General features: G+C 39.4%; 1 protein-coding gene across 1 annotated transcript in view; it reads left to right on the forward strand.

The window, feature by feature from the left end:
• Window positions 1-21,546, forward strand: part of LOC145959591 (uncharacterized) — a 37,745-nt gene that overhangs the window by 8,550 nt on the left and 7,649 nt on the right. The window contains exons 3-20 of the mRNA XM_083078581.1: window positions 2,982-3,167; window positions 6,800-7,136; window positions 7,337-7,485; window positions 7,640-7,771; window positions 8,715-8,837; window positions 9,056-9,313; window positions 9,595-9,864; window positions 9,990-13,268; window positions 13,840-13,953; window positions 14,032-14,145; window positions 14,381-14,486; window positions 14,581-14,764; window positions 15,115-15,301; window positions 16,545-16,659; window positions 17,990-18,126; window positions 19,317-19,456; window positions 20,177-20,279; window positions 21,310-21,335. Of these exons, the coding sequence (XP_082934707.1) occupies window positions 2,982-3,167; window positions 6,800-7,136; window positions 7,337-7,485; window positions 7,640-7,771; window positions 8,715-8,837; window positions 9,056-9,313; window positions 9,595-9,864; window positions 9,990-13,268; window positions 13,840-13,953; window positions 14,032-14,145; window positions 14,381-14,486; window positions 14,581-14,764; window positions 15,115-15,301; window positions 16,545-16,659; window positions 17,990-18,126; window positions 19,317-19,456; window positions 20,177-20,279; window positions 21,310-21,335 (5,960 nt within the window). The remainder of the gene's footprint in view (window positions 1-2,981; window positions 3,168-6,799; window positions 7,137-7,336; window positions 7,486-7,639; window positions 7,772-8,714; window positions 8,838-9,055; window positions 9,314-9,594; window positions 9,865-9,989; window positions 13,269-13,839; window positions 13,954-14,031; window positions 14,146-14,380; window positions 14,487-14,580; window positions 14,765-15,114; window positions 15,302-16,544; window positions 16,660-17,989; window positions 18,127-19,316; window positions 19,457-20,176; window positions 20,280-21,309; window positions 21,336-21,546) is intronic.

The raw sequence follows: 21,546 nt of genomic DNA on the forward strand, positions 1-21,546 counted from the left end.
TATCCCATTTAAAAAGTTGGAAGTGACCTTCACGTGATCTTCAGGTGACTCTTCAAGGTCAAACTAGTGACACCATCTTATGTTCCCTTTGAAACCATACAACTTTTGTCTGAAACATTTTTCTCTAAATTGCTTCGTTTCCGAGATATAAATTTGTAACGTTTTACGTGGGCCACCCTGTGTAAGTGCTTTTATTTATCAAAGCAAATGCTTGAAAAAAATTATAAATGATAAAAATATAAATTATATATCCTTGTGCTTAAAGCAAACATTTGCTTTTGTACGAGCTTACCGAGTATACGTGGCGAGAGATAAAACTAGTTGTAATGTGAAACGTGAATTATGCACGTACATGATTATTTACTTTTACGCTGACGGCGAAAATGTTTGCGAAGAAAGGATACGAAATATAAAATAAATGTTTCGTGATAACAAGAGACGAGGCTGCTCGGACGAATTTGTACGCGATGCGTTTTTGCCGGCGATATCGTTGCTTTCAAACAAATAGCTTTCATCTTTCGCCAACAGCATCTGTCTCGCTCGGTATTACTCATCTGGCTATCCGGATATGTATCCGATAGCGAGCTTTCCCGACAGCACGTTAAAACGCCGTCGATTCTTTATTTAAATATATCCGGCGCGTCTCGATAGGATCCTCTCTTCCTCTCTCTCCTTTTCCCTCTCCTTCCGCTGCAACATCCGCAACGATTGTGTTCGAGGAGCATGACGGGTGGGTGGGTGGGATCGCTATGTGGATATCGTTAAGAGGCAGACAGACGCGTCGAATCTCTGCGATTTCGATCGTGCATGGGGGCCTTAATGGACGCGCGTGACCAACCGTCCTTTACTTGGCGCGACGCGCTGTCAAAGTCGTTGACACCGGAGGAGCCGAGATCATTGATCGCGCGCGTCGTTTGCACATACGAGAGCCACTCGAAACAAGCCCCGCGTACACGGTGTTTGAGCAAAAAGGATCGATACCTCGCGAGGCCGATAGATCACCCCGCGAATAAAAAGTAACGTACGCCAAGAGTACGTGACGGGGAGAATCGAAGCTGTAAATTGTGATACACGGCTCTCGTGATTCCTTTTCGTTTTCATGTCGTGCGTATCGATACGTCAAACTTGGCGTATTAATTTGGGCAAAGGAAGAGATATTTTTCATATTTTTTCCCGCGCATTATATCGAGGAACTCGGAGGAACGTTGACTCGATTAAAAAATGGATGACTCGCCTCTTGATCTTGTAGTCTCGATTTATCGATCTATGCAAATCAGAAGTAAGCCAATAATCCCGAGTGACATGAATAATTCTCGTTCCCATACGCGCGTGAGAGGGAAACTGACTCACTCGCCACTAGTCAATTACATAAATTGAGGTCCGCAAGTTACATTAATTAAGCGTTTAATTCTTCGTTAATCCCGCCGAAGGCTGCGTCACGTCTTATAACCCTCGGCAAAGTTGGCGTTTCGACAGCGCTAGATTTCAGGTAATTTAACAGCTTTGGGGGCCCGGGGGCGAGGTGAATATTACTCTTTGAATTTTTTAACGTACTTGAAAAACGGAATTTGCGATCCATTAATTAAACTAGCCTGTTTTCCATCGGATTATGGACGCGTTTGAATTCCTCAAGAAATAAAATTAAGCTCTTTAATTCGATTGATTCGAATTTAAACTCTCGAATTGAAATTTGGTTAAAGATTACTCGATTAAACATCTCCTTTTATAAGTTATTACAAGTCATTAGAGAGAGAGAGAAGCGGCTGCTTTTGAAGGGACGATAAATTAATAAGAGAACTTAAATATACTGGAGAAAGTTAGGATCTTGAGATGCAGTACGTTGTGCCACGGTGTTCGCAGTATGTTTACGACAATTTACGATGCACTTTATAATAGCGAGAGACAGGTAAACCGCAATACTCGAGTTTTACTAGTGGTCGTTTAACATCACTGGTCGATGGACTTCACGAAAGGCCCAGGACGCAGGATATTTTGCTCGGAGCGAGCAAAAAATATTTTAGAAAGGCTCATTTTTCAAAGACTCATAGATATTTTCCTCATTGAAAATTTCACAAATTTCTGCCATGTAAATTTCTCGATAAATAAATAAAAATTTAATGAAATACAGATAAATGAAACAAAGCCGGTTTGTCATCCACTTGTACTCGTAAAACCGAAATCCCCTTTGAAAAGTCCTTTACGTATTCAACGTAATATAAATAATTTGTAATTAAAATGTGAATTTTTGCAAATGAAAAATTAACGGAAAATGCGCGGACAGAAATTCCGAGTACCTTCTCTAGCTTCGAGGCACTTTATACGAACTAGACGCGAGCCATTCGGTTCTGCGATTCGCGCCCCGAGAGACGCAAAGAGAAAGAGAGAGAGAGAGAGAGAGAGAGAGAGACGCATTTTGCGCCGGCCACGTTCGCCTCGTTGACGGCCATCGCATCACCATGCATCCGGTGGCCCTACGGTAAAATTTTTGCGGCGGAAGCGCACACACTGGACGTCACGGCGTGACCGTATATTATGTTACCGTGGAATTATTCAATTTTAATCCCGCGTCACTGTGCTTGCGCGACCGCAAGATCTCCCATGCGCTTGACACACGTCTTTTCCTTTTTCTCCTGTCGCAGGACTCGTTGCCACACGCGCACCGACAGTAGACACGATCACGCAATACCGATATAAATAATCGTCAAAAAATTGCCTTCGGCAAAAATAAATAAAAGTCAAGTTTGTCGAACCTTCATCGATTAAACCTCAGAAAATTTCATCCATTAAGAATAAAAATTATACGTAATTCTATAGAATTTAATTCTTTCATTATTACATTTGCATGATTTAATTTGTTTGTATGATTAAATACTATCTTTAATAATACCGGAGAAGCTTAATAATTTTGGTCGATTCGAGGTGTCGTTATAGTTTCTATTCATCGCGATTCACTCCAGTAAAATTCTTTGTTTCGCTTTCAGGAATTCTCGGCTCTTGTCCTCCGATACGGCGAGTGCAAGGAGGGATAGTGAAACGGAGGATGAAGGATGGTACTCTGCAAGCTGCATTCTTTTGCAATTCGGACCGTCAACTCAAGGGTTACAAAGTACTGACTTGTACCAAAAATGGGAATTGGGATCATCCTAGTCCGAAATGCGTGCCTCGCGGTAAGATCCTCGCGGACTGTATCCCATTTTAAGGTCTCTCTCGTCGGAATTAATTAGGAATGCGAAACGCGCGAGTCTAATATCAATCACTTTACGCGATTACGCGTTGCCAGCTCTTTGACGTCCTTTCATCCATGGAACGTACTCATTATGAATAATCGCGTCCCTCTGATTATGCACATTTCCATCCAAGTATTCGCATATTGCATCCTCGATAATTGCAACAACACACGAACAATATCATCGGGGAAAAATATACTTTTTTTTTAGCAGAAAAGACGTCTCTCTGCTGTTCGAGGGATATTTTTTACCATTTAAGCCCATTACTCCCTCATTATTCTTATCTGGTCGATATCAATTTTATTCGCATCGTACATTCAATTTGCACATGTGCAGGTAAAGTTTCTTCAAACTAGTTTTACGATTCAAATAAAGGAACGACTTGCACGTATCACGTATCCCATAATGTCGTAGTCCATGGCTACGCGGCATTATACTAATTTGATCGACATAAGTCAATTATTCGCATGAAAGGGACTTAACTCCTCGTCAGCCTGGCGGCTGTGAAGCCTCGACGCACGTGTTCAATAGAGTGACGGACAAATCCGTTTAACACGAGACATCGAGCTGTCGAAATAAAGGGGACTCGTGGCATCAAACTCGCTCTTAACTATAACAGCGAGCGGCGGTTTGCTTATTCAATCGAGACGATCGAGCTTCCGATCGATAGGTGGAGATAATCGGAGGATGACTAAATTCGCTACTTTGTTATTCGATGTCTCGCGATCTTATCGTTGATTTAATCCGAGAAATAAAATCAATTTTAACGTAGCCGCTAAACAAAGGTACTGAAAAAAGCGATATTTCTCTCTTGACGGTATAATTATTACACGCGTAGATATTTAAAAGAGGATAAATAAAAAATCGCGCATTTTTTGCAAAATTAATAAATGCTATCTGTACCGTTCCATCGGATCTCGGTATCGCGATATAATCCAAGTTGGAGAATTGGAATTACGTATATTTAAAACCGTGGTCCTACCAATTATATGTCAGAAAGTCTCGAAAGTTTTCAAGAACAATTTACCCGAGACGCCCGTTCTTATGATTTGTGGAAACACGACTTTACTAGAGGATTCAATTTTCACCGATGCTCAAGTTATCGGCATATCTTAAGCCGGGAGGGTTGGCACTGCTCCCGATACCACGGATATATATATAGGGTGTCGCCTATTCTTCGCGCCTCTTCTCAAAATCTTGAAAAATCAATAAACAAATTTTTAATTGAAAACTCAATAAACAACTTTTCAATTGAAATAAACAACTTTTTAATTAAAGAAAAATTAAAAATTTAAGAAAAAAATTAATAATAAAGAAAAATCAATAAACAACTTTTTAATTGAAATAAAAAATGAAAAGAGCGGAAGAGAAGAGACAGAGAGTATCTCATGATTATAGTTTTTCGAAAAATCAATAAACTTTTTAATTGAAAAATCAATAAACAACTTTTCAATTGAAATAAACAACTTTTTAATTGAAATAAAAAATGAAAAGAGCGAAGGAGAAGAGACAGAGAGTATCTCATGATTATAGTTTTTTGAAAAATCAATAAACAACTTTTCAATTGAAATAAACAACTTTTTAATTAAAGAAAAATCAAAAATTTAAGTAAAAAATAATAGTAAAGAAAAATTTAAGAAAAATCAATAAACAACTTTTTAATTGAAATAAAAAATGAAGAGAGCGAAGGAGAAGAGACAGAGAGTATCTCATGATTATAGTTTTTTGAAAAATCAATAAACAATTTTTTAATTGAAAAATCAATAAACAACTTTTCAATTGAAATAAACAACTTTTTAATTAAAGAAAAATCAAAAATAAAAAAAAATTAATAGTAAAGAAAAATTTAAGAAAAATCAATAAACAACTTTTTAATTGAAATAAAAAATGAAAAGAGCGAAGGAGAAGAGACAGAGAGTATCTCATGATTATAGTTTTTTGAAAAATCAATAAACTTTTTAATTGAAAAATCAATAAACAACTTTTCAATTGAAATAAACAACTTTTTAATTAAAGAAAAATCAAAAATTTAAGAAAAAAATTAATAGTAAAGAAAAATTTAAGAAAAATCAATAAACAACTTTTTAATTGAAATAAAAAATGAAAAGGGCGAAGGAGAAGAGACAGAGAGTATCTCATGATTATAGTTTTTTGAAAAATCAATAAACAAGTTTTTAATTGAAAAATCAATAAACAACTTTTCAATTGAAATAAACAACTTTTTAATTAAAGAAAAATCAAAAATTTAAGAAAAAAATTAATAGTAAAGAAAAATTTAAGAAAAATCAATAAACAACTTTTTAATTGAAATAAAAAATGAAAAGAGCGAAAGAGAAGAGACAGAAAATAGGTGCTTTCCATTTACATCAAAACTCAGATAAATCTCACTTCTGTCTTTCTTCAACATTCATGTTAAAGAAAGACAAAAGTGAGATTTATCTGAGTTTTGATGTAAATGGAAAGCACCTATTATCTCGTTATAGTTTTTTTACCATTGCATTATCAAACAAATTAATCTTATCTTGTTTAATATGTATCAAAAATCTCAATGATGTTATAATATAATACTCGGTTACTTAGATTGACGATTATAATTATGCCGATTGTGTGAATCTAATCATCTCTATCTCGCTGCCCTACAACATCGTGGACCGGCAAGCCCGGCTGGGATTCCGGGGAAAATTCGCGGGGGTGGCATTTCGGAGTTTCAGGAACGCGTCTCGTTCCATCGCGCGTGCTATCGGCGGCACGAAATTCGCCGACACGGCATAGCTCGCATTCGCCCCGATGGAGATGAACCGCCAAGTCATACGCGCGCACACACACATATATATATATATATTCCGTGGATTTGGTCAGGATGCACGTTGATGGAACACTAAAAGAGCCTGCGTTTGTTCAGACACGGATGCCTCTGAATTGCTCGCGAGAGATGATCGAAAACTGATGACTGTCCATAAAAGATCGCAGGATCAAAAGTCTCATCGTCAAAATTTTTCGATGCTTGATAAACGAATTGGAAATATTTTTTGTCTCGCGATATTGCGTGTCTCTTGATTAAATAGGTGTAGGACGGTGTAAATTTTTATAGAGACTGCTTTTGACGGATCAACGTGAATCACACGTATTCCATCACTTTGTATGTCATTCGTTTGATACAGGAACGCGTAAAGGATATTCATTCGACGGCGATCTCATCTCTGATGCACGGTAAAAGTATGCAGCGCATAGAATCATCGTATATATATATTCGGTGAAATTAATCCTCGCGTCTTTCTCCGCTCGCGATACGCTACTCGAGTATCTCTGGAAACATTTTTGCTCCCGGTGAAATATTCTATTTAAAATCCATTCGCGATGAGCGCGTATGAATGACGAGAATTTAATTAAAATTCCCTTTAATTATAATCAAGCTAGATGAATATTTTATTTATCTGTATAATAAGGGTGCAACGTATTATTTCTTTCTCACTTGAATATTTCAATTAATTAATCACGGCTACGTATTACTAAGCATATATTATATTACATTATTTGACACGAGAAGCGATTTAATGATACATTGTATATAGAATTCGATAAAGAATACCATCCCCTGCTGGACGCCCGTATGTTTTACGATCAACCAATCGTTTCGGACGAGAGCGAGCTACAAATCACGAAGAAACATCTAAAGACGGATGAGATACATAAATTAAGAAAACGCAGAATCACGAGGGACAGCACGAATAAGGAGAGGAGAAGAAAGAAGCCAGCGCGCGCGAAATCCTTGTCAAAACTATCTGCAGCGAAGAAGCTAAATGAAACTGTGTTGTCTCAATTGGACGTCGTCAGCTGTTTCGCAAAAACCCCCCGAAAGAAACTCAAGGTGCCTTCGATCGAAAACGCATATCTCGCCAAGTACACCAGGTTGGTATTCGCATCGATTAAGATAATTCCTAGTCCAAAATGAATTTAAAAAAATTAATTTTGATAAAGAAATCGCGAAGGAAATGCCAATTTTTTATTATTTTAATCTTTTATAGCTACTGTATGTTTCTTTCCGCAGTTCCTTTCAGAACGATACGTTATTCAAAGATATTCTAATAATAGAATGCATTGTTTTGTAGAAGGAAGAAGCTACTGCCGCCATACAATGAAGACCCCGTTGCGATTTACGAGTGCGAGTACGGTTACGAGTTTATGGATTCGACGGATAGACTTTTTTGCAAGAACGGCACTTGGAGCGGACGTCGTCCGAGATGCGTGAGAAAAAATCGTAAGTCAAATTAGAAATTTTTTTTGCATAAATAATCGCATGATACAATAAATAAGAAAACGTATCTTTTTATGCATCGGCATAATTTTCCTTATAATATACGAGAAATCTATTGTTAAAAATATCTATTGTCAAGTGTATGTTTACTGTCTAGAACTGTCGATCGAAAAGGTGAAACGTTGCGATGAGGGAACAGGTGAATGCGAACACGTGTGCGAGGATACTCCAACCGGTATAAAGTGTTCCTGTTTCGATGGCTTTCGAGCTAAAGGATCCTTCTGTATAGGTAATCCATACGCCTTACATAGTGCTCCGCATATGTAGACTTATCGTATTGCATATCCAACGTTCTCATATTTTTTGAGGGCAAATCAAACTCACGTATCTCGATATATCTGATATTTTCGTCCTGAAATTCGCATATACCTTTTTTGTATCGACTGCCCGTCTCTATCGATTCGTTTGTATTCGCCATTTCCGATATTCCTTCAACGTCCTATTTTTGCACCGCACATTCACCGTTCTTAAATTTATCCGATCTAGACGTGAGAGAGAATAAAGGGCGATATTCGTTCGGTGAAAATGATTTCCAGCAGATGTACATACGACGAGCGCAATTTCAATCGCGAATACATGGATGTCGACATAAACATCGCCTTAATAATGGAATTATCGGTATTGACACGTATCGGATTATTTAAGAGTCGGATGTCGTGCCCGAGATCGAGTTTAAAAGCTGTTATTGGCTCGAACATTTCTCTACGTTTACCGGTTTTCTGCTTTTACTCTATCGGTTGCAATATGCAGTATGTTTGCGAATCATATCGCGTTTGAGCTCGATGATTGCTCGATCAACGCGGCTCCAACGTTATAGCACGCGATCTCCCAGCGTGTATCGATAATACACAATTATTGTTATTAAATTTCGCGCTGCGATAAAATGATGATAAATATCGACATGGCGCGACCGTAGATGAATGTTTCAAAGGAAACTGTTTATCATTACATTATAATCTTTTAGCAGCAGACATAAATTCGTTGTTTAATTTCCTAACTTTATCATTTCATCAGCATCAAAGTTGCATTAATTGTTCAATCTCGGCAGAAAGAAAGAGCGGAAACAATATATATACATCAATCTTTAGAAATTTAATTAATTTAATCATCGCACGGTTATATAAAGCGATTATTGGTTGACCTTTCTTTTCTTCTCGATTCCTTTTTATTAGACATTGATGAGTGTGCCGAAGGTATATCGAAATGCACTGATATCTGTCGCAACGAACCTGGTTCCTACTCCTGCGAGTGTCATCGTGGTTTTCAACTGGAAACCGATGGTCACTCTTGCCAAGGTTAGTCATAAGCAAAGAGATTTTTAAAAAATATTTGCCAATTCTTTCAATTTAAACTTTAATATACGTTTTCTACCTGTAATTTAATGAAACTTTTTAATCAGTATTTTAATTTAATTTAATTTATCTTTAATTTAATTTAATCTATCTTTTGATTTAACGTTGTGCAAAAGTTGTATTTGATAAATGAAATTGTGTCGATGCCATAATTATCACAGATATCAACGAGTGCCTCTCAAACAATGGACACGGACCTTGCCAAGGCAGTTGTCGCAATCTCGTAGGTGATTACGAGTGCAGTTGCGTGGATATTCCTGGATACAAATTAGCCGCTGACAATCACACTTGCGAGGACATTGACGAGTGTGCCCTGAATAATGCAAATTGCTCTCACGTGTGCTTGAACACACCTGGAAGTGTCTTCTGTCTCTGTCCGGATGGCTTTTATCTAACTGACGATTGGAAGACCTGTCAAGGTACGCAAAAATATCTTCCGTGTCACTTTCTATCGATTATTTTATAATTATTTTATAATTATTTCAACTATTTTAAATCTTATAATTAAATAATTTTTTAAATGTTTAATTACGTCTCACGAATTCAATTTCATAAGTGGATTAAGTTTCTCTTCGTCAAATTTAAATGGCAATCGAAAATTTAATGATATGATTATTTGAAATCTTTCTCGTTTCATCAAAATTTCATTGAGATTCTAAAAACGAACATTTATAAGGCTTGAATTATCTGTTTTATACAGACATTGATGAATGCAAAACGACGTCAAAGATTTGTACAGAAGACACCGAGTGCGAGAATACAGTGGGATCGTACAAATGCATAAGTAAAGTACATTCAAACATGGTAACAAAGATCCTTCGAGAAGGAGATTACGGTAATGAGAGCAAGGACGACAACGAGGACGACGGTGACAACGATAATGATTACGGAGAAGAGATTACCGAAGTTGGACAGAATCCGCACAAGTGCGAGGACGGCTTCAGGAGGAACGAAAATTTCGAGTGCGTGGGTAAGTGTTGGTGTCCGATAAGATGAAACTTTTGGAGACGGAAGATTTTATCGTCTCCCGTACGCGAGTTATTAATTGAATTCACGAATACAAAATTATCTCTCGCTCGACATTCTCCTTCTCAGATGTAAACGAGTGCGTCGAGAATGAACCGCACGGCTGTCAACACGAGTGCGTGAACGAGCCGGGCAGTTACCGGTGCACCTGTCGCGATGGTTACAAACTCGCGGAGGATGGTGCAACGTGTGAGGACGTGGACGAGTGCGCAGACAAGTCTCGACACATGTGTTCCCACATTTGCCGCAATACCATCGGTGCGTACACGTGCGAGTGTCCTTTGGGATTCGTCCTGGTGGACAACGCGACCTGCGTGGAACAGAGGACCTGCGCCAACCACAACCTTTGCTCTCTTGCAAGTACTTGCGAGGATACCGAGAACGGACCGCGATGCGTCTGTCCAATCGGATATCAGCTATTGGATGATCGAGCGACTTGCGCGGATGTTAACGAGTGTCTCGAAAAGGAGCACGATTGTTCGCACGAGTGCGTTAATATTCCCGGTAGTTATAAGTGCGCTTGTCCGCGAAATATGAAGCTTCTCGAGGACGGCCTCACATGTGAACATCCCATGTGTTCTCGAGGACTTAGACGAGACGATGACGACGACGAGTGCCGAGATATCGACGAGTGTCTCGAGGGTGATCACGAGTGTTCGCATTTGTGCCTCAACGAGTACGCATCCTATCGTTGCTCGTGTCCTTTCGGGTGGACTTTGGAGGACGATGGTCTCACCTGCGCGAAGATCAATCCCTGCATCGATTCTTTGTGCTCGCACTTATGCATCACGACAGGTTCCAGTTATAGATGCGAATGTCTCGCGGGTTACTTTTTGGACGAGGACGGCAGCACATGTAAAGATAAGGACGAATGCGAGGACGAGACGGCGAATGCCTGCAGCCACGATTGTAAGAATCTCGAGGGATCTTACACGTGTTCCTGTCCGACAGGATTCGACCTTGGAGAGGATAATCGTACATGTATTGCCATCGTCCAGGACGAGTGTACAGAATCTCAAGATAATAACAATTGCACCTGTCCTGCGGGATATTCGTATTCGCACAAAGAGCACATCTGCAAGGATATCGATGAGTGCCAGGACGAACGAGAACACAAATGTTCTCATGACTGTATTAATACTAACGGTTCCTACTTTTGCGAATGTCCTTCCGGTTGGCGTCTACAGGAAGACTCTAAGACCTGCCAGCAACTGTCGGACGATCCTTGCGTCCAGGATCACGGTTGCTCACATACATGCGAGCAAAACGACGGACGGATTCGTTGTGGCTGTCCGGAAGGATACGAGTTGCAGGACGACGAGAAGACTTGCCGAGATGTGGATGAATGTTCCGATGGATCTCACGCGTGCAGTCACGCTTGCGTTAATATCGAAGGAGCTTATCGTTGCGAGTGTCCTTCAGGATTTCAACTAAATAACGATCGCAAAAATTGCCAGGATATCGATGAGTGTTCCTTCGAGGATATCGGCTGCTCGCACGGATGCTTAAACACGAACGGCGCTTTCAATTGCACTTGTCCTGAGGGATACGAGCTGCAGGACGACGGTAGGACTTGCGAGGACATCAACGAGTGTATCCGGAATAATGGAGGGTGTTCGCACCTGTGCGCGAACACGGAAGGTAGCGTCGAATGTGCGTGTCCCGACAACTACAAGCTGTTGAAGGACGACGGTAAAACGTGCGTCGAGATAAATGCGTGTTCAATCGACAACGGAGGGTGTTCGCACTTCTGTCGTCACGAGAACGGTCAGGCATCCTGCTCGTGCCCGCCCGGATTGATCTTGTCCGAGGACAACGCGACATGTACGTATGAGAACGAGTGTCTGAATGAAAATAACGGTGGTTGTTCCCATCTATGCTATTACGAGGATGGAAACGTGACTTGCGCCTGTCCCTCTGGTATGGCCTTGGCGGAGGATCGGAAGCTTTGCATACGAGAAGATGGATGTAAGATCGATAACGGCGGTTGTTCTCATTTATGCCACGATAACGACGGCAACGTGACATGTTCGTGTCCCGCGGAAATGTTTCTGTCGCAGGACGATGATACTCTCTGCGTCCACAAAAATCGATGTTTAATTGAGAATGGCGGATGCTCGGACATCTGCGTCTTCGAAGAGGGCTCGATCATCTGCAAGTGTCCCGACGGTTATCGTCTGTCACCGCAGGACAATGCGACCTGCTTGGACATTGACGAATGTCTGGAATTGCGAGACAATTGTACCCATCAATGTCTGAACACTCTGGGCGCTTTCAACTGCACCTGCAACGTCGGTTTCACGCAGAACCCTCAGGATCCAACTCTCTGCGATGACATCAACGAATGCGAGAACGAGAACGCGGGATGTTCACATTCGTGCGCGAATCTCGTAGGTTCCTTCCAGTGTCTGTGTCCAGCGGAATATATTCTGGAGCGAAATAATCAAACTTGCGTTTTAATGGACGGCTGCAAGCGCGACAACGGTAATTGTTCTCACTACTGTCATCAGGAGGAAGATCCCGACAAAGTTGCAATCTCGAGCGTCAGTTGTTCTTGCCCGCTCGGTTTCCGCCTGAAACGTGATCTGAAAACCTGCGAAGATATTGACGAATGCGAGGAGTTTGAGAATGACGTGGAATCGGGTTGCTCTCACACATGCGTGAACACCGAGGGCAGTTATCGTTGCGAGTGTCCCCCCGGTTATGCCCCGATGCCGAACGATAGGAAGAAGTGCGCGGACGTGGACGAATGTTTAACCGATCGTCACAATTGCACCCACGAATGCATCAACCTGCTGAGCGATTACATGTGCGTCTGTCGCAAGGGATATTACTTGCACACCGATGGATTCACCTGTCTGGACATCGACGAGTGTCAGGAACGAAATGGCGAGTGTTCCCATGTCTGCACTAACACTATTGGCGGCCACTTCTGCTCCTGTCCGACAGGCTACGAGTTGTCCCAGGACGAGAAAACCTGTGTCGACGTCGACGAATGCGCGAGCAATAACGGTGGTTGTGATGGTACGACATGCGTCAACACTATGGGATCTTTTCGCTGCGAATGTTTGCCGGGTCACGTACCGTGGAACGGATCCTGTCGACCGTCCGATCCTTGTCAGGACGAGCTTAACGGCGGCTGCGAACAGATTTGCGTCGCGGTGAACGGCACCGCGATGTGTTTGTGCGAGGAAGGTTTTCAAAAAGATGGGATCGATGGTTCCGAGTGTCACGACATCGACGAATGCGAGGGACAGCACGATTGTGATCATATCTGCGTCAACAAACCTGGCTCTTACGAGTGCAGATGTAAGGAAGGATTTCAGATGATAAATTCTACTTGCGTCGGTGAGTGAGACACAGAAAACTTTTATTAAATTTAATTCTATTAAATTAAATTTCTATTAAATTTCTATTAAATTCTATTAAATTAAATTTCTATTAAATTAAATTCTATTAAATTAAATTTCTATTAAATTAAATTCTATTAAATTTAAAATATATTTTTAAAATTAGCTATTTAAAATTAATTAATATTACGTGTAATTTTCATCGAATAGATTTTTATTTCTTCAACGAGTCTTCTTTTCCTAGCAAGACGTTCGTGAGAGAAGAGTCGCGTAGAAAATAATATAAAAAAGGAGAATAGTATCTTTAATTAATTTTTGCAATTTATATTTATAATTCACCGTTTCGATTAATTTTACTAGCCTTAAAATTCTCGAAAAAAAGAATGTATAATATCATCATCTTTGAAAAATACGACTATAAGGGATAACGCGTGACTCTTTGCTACACGATTTCGTTGTGCGTTCTACTTTCGAAGCTTGTTACAAAGTTAGACTCGCTTAGCTCGGTTGAAGTTTTCACGAAGCGATATGTGTGTACGTGTATATGTGTGATGTGTATGCTTTTTTAGACGTCGACGAATGCGCGACTGGTATCTGCAAGGGCAACAAATGCACCAACATACCGGGTGGTTATCGTTGCGAGTGCGAGACGGGATATCGATTCCACAACGATACTTGTGTAGGTTCGTGCGGAAAGGTTTTTCTGAGAAAAAAAAACGACATCGCTTAATCGTACTGAACTGAGTTTACTTTTTGCACAGACATCGACGAATGCATCGAAAGAGCTCCTTGCAGCGAGAAATGCGTCAATACACCCGGTTCGTATTATTGCACGTGCCCTCTCGGATTTCAATTGCAAGGGAACGAATGCGTAGGCAAGTTATAAGGCATTGTAAAATATGAATGGTATTATCTATAAAGGGACGTATATTCAAGCCAATCCATAAACTTTATATATAATTCACGATAATAAATTTCACGATAAACATTTTTGTAAAATTCTTAAAAATACTTATGGATCGACTTTGATAATGTAGCCTTTTGAAATTCCAGTTTCCATTTTGCATGTAATTGTGTAACATTGAATTTGAAAATTTATTAAAATATTAGATATCGACGAATGCGAGTGGCACCGCGACGGATGCGATCAAGAGTGCATTAATACCGTGGGATCTTTTATTTGCGCTTGTCATCCTGGATACACGTTAATTTCAAGGTAAGATCTAAGCACGAATATTACTACAACGATAAATTACAGATTAAAATTTTTTTCTGATAAATTTCTCATCTTCATGGAATTGCATAAACAGAAAGCAATGTCAAGATGTGAACGAATGTCTAAACCAAAATGGCGGCTGCACCGGCGAGTGCATCAATACCGCCGGAAGTTACTACTGCACTTGCGATGTGGATTTAGTGTTGGCACCCGATGGGAAAACTTGCGTTTCGCCGACATCGGGATGTCACTCCATGGAACCACCTTTACACGGAGAGGTGTGAATTATCGCGCGTAGACCGTAAACTCCATTAAGCGCCAAACTCGAGCGAATTAAAAAAAAAAATAAAAAGATATGTTTCAACTATGTCTTAAAATATATTTTTTTTATTTTTTTATGTATTTATTCAATTTCAATAAATCTCTCTTTGTTACCAACTGGTTTTCAAAATTTAAATTATAAATATATAGCTTTGTAAAAAGCATGAAAAATCGAGAGGATTGTGGAATTTAAAATTGCTAAGAGAACGATATATATCGGATAGAAATTATATATCTGAAATATTCTTAAAATAAAATTAGCTCTCGAAATTGTACTATCCAATCGGTATTCTTTAAACTCGAACAGATTAGATGTCCCGGTCACCCTTCCGGCGCATCCGTCTACCCTCAGGGTGCCAAGTGTCACGTTCGATGTCGCGGAGGATTCCGATTAGAAGGGGCGCACACGAGACAGTGTGTTAGCGACGGCCGATGGAACGGGAAGGAGCCTATCTGTCTGCGCGAAGTTGCGACAGACTCCCTTTACAATCCAAGTAACTTGGTCTCCCTTAGTTCTACCGTTACCGAGAAAAAACCCTGCAGGCGTCGCTCGTTCGCGTCGTAACTTTGCGCGAAATTTTATCGAGATGTTCACTCGATAAAATTTTTAACAAGCTGACTGTTGCGTTAAGAGGTGATACTTTAATACGGATCGTTACTCCCGCTTTATCGTTGTTCTGAAATTATCTAAAATTTATCTTCGAAACAAGCGGGATTTAACTAAGATGCGCCTGCAACATTTTTCCCGGGTCATTTGTTCGAGGAAGAGAACGTTAGCGGAATAACGCGAGTAGGGCGCGTTTATGTACTTTCGATTGATTTTCTCTTAAGGTTGTTCTTTCCGATAAATGCACGAAGGAAAGCATGTTCGAGGCCCGATCGAGCGTAAAATATCGCCGGTCCGGACTAGAGTAATTTAACGGCGAAAATTCTCGGACGCGTTAAATTAGTCATGCTCCACTCAGAAACAGCTTTTAATATTACAAAGTTCCTGTGTAGGGGCTGCCTGCTAACGAGATCATACGTTAACGCCGCCCCTTAACGAGCTTACTCCGGGTCGGCGGCTTTTTACGTCCCGCTCTTTCTCTCCCGTTCCTTCCATCCGCTTCGCCCGCTTTTTCATCCCCTCGCACATTTTCGCGGTTCTTCTTCGCGGCGCTAATTGTTTCGTTTAATGGAAAGGAGATTTTGATTCTATCCTTCTACCGTGCCGTTTCGGCTTTTTGCGGATATGCAGCCCTCGCTAATGTACGGAAATCATCCTTTGAAATGAAGTATTTTAATCGGCTGCATCTAAAGCTCTTTCTTTTACTTCTATTTTATATCAAACGACATTACGCGTTTACAATAGCTTTACATGCATGCAATAATTTCGTCAAGTTTTATAGAATATAAAATGCCTCGGGAAAATTTACAAACTTGATTTAGTCGCTCGATGTTTTAATTGAGAGAAAAATAAGGTCAGCTTCAAATCGATCGAAAAATTGTCCATGTGAAAAAAACTAAAGTACTCCTCGGGACCCTGTATATTTAACACTATTGTTGCATTATCGTGTACGATGTAAAAATATAACGACGTTTGCACACGCGATGGGATATTTTCCGGCGTGTTAAAGTAACGCCTCTTGCGAGAGCGCAACGCGATGGCGTGGGAAATAGGCGCCAATGTAATTACGATATGGGAATCGGGCTATCGGTATCGGAAACTTAACAGCACAATCGACTATATCACCGTAGACACGCCACGACCGTTTGTGAGCTGCCCCCAGGATATGGACGTCGAACTGCCGGCTCGGCAAAACACTATACGGGTAACTTTCCCGCAACCAAAGTCCAACATGAACTGGTGGAGGTAAGAAATATATATAATTATACATAACTATAGTGGTATACGGAGTGTATAATTATACGTAACCATATAATGGAGCAAAGTTCAAATCAAATCTGAACAAACTTTTACAACAGCTTGCTCGATTCGCTTGAAATATCACTATTTCAGCGATTATTTATAATGTTTTTTATTTTATAATGTTCCTTGTCTGATTTATTTAATTCGAATATACGTTTATAATACGAATATACAGGGTGAGTTTTTTATTTTGAGACATCAAAATATCTCGTAAAGTCTAAAAGATACGATAAAATGTTTCAGACAAAAGTTGTATGGTTTCAAGGGGGACATAAGATGGTGCCATTAGTTTGACCTTAAGTCACCTGAAGGTCACGTGAAGGTCACCTCCAACTTTTTAAACGGGACACCCTATATGCTTTTGCATATTCTTGTAGCTCATCTCAAGAACTTTCTAAAACACTATAATTAAGTTAGTTTTCATTAAGTACTTTCCGAGTTATGAGGCTTGAAATCATTTCTTAATTTTACACAAACCGTAAAATATCTTGTAAAATATTCATTTTTCGATTATCTTACCTGAATATTTTATGTACAAAATAATGAGATTGGTATAAAGAAAACACATAGTTAATTTTAAGAAAAAATATGTAATTTGCAATTAATTACATATTTTTTCTTAAAAATAACTGTGTTTTCTTTATACCAATTGATTCCTCTCATTATTTTGTACATAAAAGTATTAAGGTAAGATAATCGAAAAATGAATATTTTACAAAATATTTTACGGTTTATGTAAAATTAAGAAATGATTTCAAGCCTCATAACTCGGAAAGTACTTAACGAAAACTAACTTAATTATAGTGTTTTGGAAAGCTCTCGAAATGAGCTACACGAATATGTAAAAGCATATAGGGTGTCCCATTTAAAAAGTTGAAGGTGACCTTCACGTGACCTTCAGGTGACTCTTTAAGGTCAAACTAGTGGCACCATCTTATGTCCCTCTTGAAACCATACAACTTTTGTCTGAAACATTTTATCGTATCTTTTAGACTACGAGATATTTCGATGTCTCAAGATAAAAAACTCACCCTGTATATTTATAAATAATTTTCGAATATACGTTTATAATACGAATATATATTTATTCGATGTAGTTTGTTTAAATCTGGAAAATAAATGCATATTTAATATTTCCTCCGTATAAGTAGCTTTCCGCTTCTCGATTTAATGCAAGCAAGATGATGTTACTTAAATATCAACGATGTAAGTGTATACACTTAGCTAGTTACGTATACGCTGGGGCCTCTCATTTCCTTTTTTCCCTCTTTAGATACGTACACGCCTCACCCCCGTGGGCGAAGCAATTGCAAGCGGATCTGCCGGCGGGGACGACGGTCGTTACCTTTACGGCGTGGTCGCCGGTCTCTAATTACACCAGCACCTGTAGAATTGTGATAAGAGTACGCGGTAAGTCTCGCGTATAAAAGGAAACAGGAATAAAATCCGCTCGAGATCTCTCGCAAGCTCCTTTTTCTTATGCCAAGTATCGTTACGGCGATAGCGGTGGCCGCGCATTTATAAGTAAATGAGCGGACAACCGGATAGCGATAAAATATACAGCAATTATGTCGTTATCGAAAAGCAAAATTCTATTAAAATATACAAACGAGAAGAAAATTATATATAATACGACCTAATTTGATTCGGAGAACACGCGAGGTCGATATCTCGCTCCGATTCCCGATATTTCTTTCAAAAGTTAAAATAGATAAAAATACAGAGAAGAATGAAATGATTGTAAAGTCAATCTTTGATTTTGTAGATTTATTAATTCAGAACCTCGAGAAACGTGTTCTCTTTTATCGATGCCTTTTTTCCCCGTAAATTCGTCCATTTTTCCCCCAAGAAGAGAAACTTCTCGCACCGGTGGGAGGGGGAGGGGACCACAATTGATCAGGGGACGGGAATCAGCTGGCACTCGTCGAATCGGTTCGACGCCGTAAACTTTAGTTTCCGCGGCAAAGTGCACTCCCGTCTCGTCCCGCTTAATTACTCATTCGGAAAGTTGGTGAAACTCGCTTTAAGCAAGTTCCTTCCGCAACGCAGCGGCTGGAAGAAGGAGCACCGGGCGCATCGCCGTAGTCGATATGCGATTACGCAGAATAAACTCGCGTCGATCGGACAAACTCGTGGAAATTACGCGGTAGCTTCGAAACTCTTAATGGCTAAATAACCGTTTTACATTCCCGTCCGAATGTTTTCGCTTTTCATCGATTACCAGTTTTATTCCGCGTGATTCCGGCTTCCCTTTGCATTTTCGAGTCAGAATTTTCCCCCTACTTTTCACCTCCATTTCCAATTTAATATCTACTTCAAGCACACAAGTCAAATCACTCCTATTTAAAGACCAGACTTTTGTCAGAAGCTGCCATTTAAATCTCCAAGTGGGAAAACTGTTCGTTTACTATTTGAGGTACAAAGTAGGAACTCAATTCCTATGTAAATTAAACCCATCGAGATCCTCTAGAATCTATAAAATGTGAGAGAAATGAGGTTGAAAATAGGAACAAAATTTCGACTTGGATTTCTATGCGAAATTAAAGGTAATGCTCGAGGAGAAGGTTCGATTATCCGAAAACGCTGTGATATTTTTTCAGATACGGATAATCCTAAGGTTACAATGTGCCCCACGTCCTTCGAAGTCAGATTGAGTCCGGGAGAACGAAACCGTCTGATATTCTGGCAAGAACCGACCTTCACCGACAATGTCGGGGTGGAACACGTTTATAAGACGAGGGTACGTGAGCGCGTATTCAAATTTTATATCATTATCTATCTTCGAATTTGCTCAATTTTCCGTAATTCGCAAATTTTTTACCTTCCGGTCGCGTCGCCGTCGATCTTGAAGTTAATTAAAAGTTTGCCGTCGACAATGGAGCGTATTAATATCGAGAACAAAGATACCGTCCATTAATTATCCGCTCATGTTTCGAGACTCGCGAGAGGACTGCTACGCGACGCGGCGATAGATGCTATCTGCGATTTTCTTCGCGAGCGTATCTTTGTAGGAAAAACTACGGGGCCGGACGATTAATCATTGTCGGGCCAACGCTCCTCCCGTCTCTTACCTTTCTGGCGTTTTTCCGTGAAAAGGGTTGTACGTGTACTTTATTAACGTAATAACAGGGATTACCCTGTCTGTGCGCGATAACCAGCGCGCACGGATAATTGGTGGCTTTGCGCTCCCTCGATAGCGCGAGTTATAAATGGTCCTGGACATTATGCAACCTGTGACAGTTAATCTGATTAGGCAAATTGAAACGAGGATCGCGCGAGTAAGTAGCTTTGCTAATCGTATGGGAAAAAAAAAGAAAATATTGAGATTCATTTTCGGCGGGACGCGGAGGCGAGATTGGTCCGTGTATACCTGTGTACCTTTCGTGTATAGAAGATATTTTCCTGGAAGGAAATTTGCATGCAATCGCGCGAAAAGTTAATTATCGTACATTTCGCATAGGGTCCAGGACACGTGATGTATCCCGGCGTCCACAGCGTGCGCTACGTCGCCTCGGATGCAGCCGGAAATCGAGCCGAATGCCATTTCTCGATACACGTGAGAGGTAAATTTACGCTATTGTGTCCTTCCTCTATTCCGCCAGAGTCCGAAAAGGTCACACGTTCTCAATTTTACGCTGTCTCAATTTTTTTATAAAAAAATATCAATTATACACTAAGAAAAAATCTAATTGTATTAATTAGAAATCTGGTAGATTCAAGTATGTCTGTTGAAAAATCAGACGAATCAGAATTCCTTTAGGAATTACCAGATGAGTATGATTAATTTCTTATAATATTAATTTAAAATTTAAAATTTAATTTAAAATTTATTAATTTAATTTCTTTCTGTTAAATTTACTAAATTTTCTTGGTAATAATACACGGAAAAAAGGACATTCTGGTTTGGAAAATATATTTAGTTTTAACACGGAAATCTTGAAATGAGATTATATTGTGTTAATTAAAGAAAAATGTAATTACTTGAATAATTGCTTGCTTGAATGAAGCCATTTTATATAGTTCAATCGAGAAAAATATATTCGTATGATTTAAGATTTAATTTTCTTGAATGGAAAGCAAACAATGTTAGATAGAAAGTAACATTTTTAAATCAAAGATTATAATTTTCTTAAAGTAGAATTAAATAATTATATATTTTTGAGATGACAATTACAATATTGAAATAAGACTATAATATTGTTGAAATTTAAAATTATTAAATTCTTCTAAGAAGATTATAAATTGTTGCGTATATACGAAACAATGAACGCGTTAGTTTAAGTATATAAGTTTTGATTTGACACTTATCTTTTTTCTGTGTACTAAATTTACAAAGAAAATGGCATCACTATGTCCACGTTTAATTAATATAACAAGAAATTTTATAGATCCAACTAGAAAATATTAACCAAATCCTCATAGTAAAGTCTATTAAACGTTCTAGTTGTAAAAAATCGAGTCTTAACGTGATAATTATTCTTGTTGGTACAAATCAAACGATTTTTCTCAGTGAACATTATCCCATTTTTTTCCTTTATAAATACGTAATTATTGAACGAAGCCATCGATTGATCGAATATTGCATTCTTGCAGAGTCCGAGGAGAATCATAATTCCGAAGTGAGTATAAAACACTTTTATCCGGTCTCTCGTTTCTCCGCTGAAAAAATATTTACGCCTTTTACATATTAATAAATTTATATACGCACGCGCGAGTGCGGCGAGATAAGCTGACGGCTAAACCGAAATGGCTTTTTCCTAACGAAAATATCGAGGCATCAATATCCTTTATGATAGCGAGCGTTTAAAGCGGAACGATATTGTCGCGCGC

Source organism: Camponotus vicinus, unplaced genomic scaffold (assembly GCF_025532165.1).
Source record: "Camponotus vicinus isolate PSW18456_S1 unplaced genomic scaffold, iyCamVici1.0 SCAF_1, whole genome shotgun sequence".
In the NCBI taxonomy this organism is placed as follows: Eukaryota; Metazoa; Arthropoda; class Insecta; order Hymenoptera; family Formicidae; genus Camponotus; species Camponotus vicinus.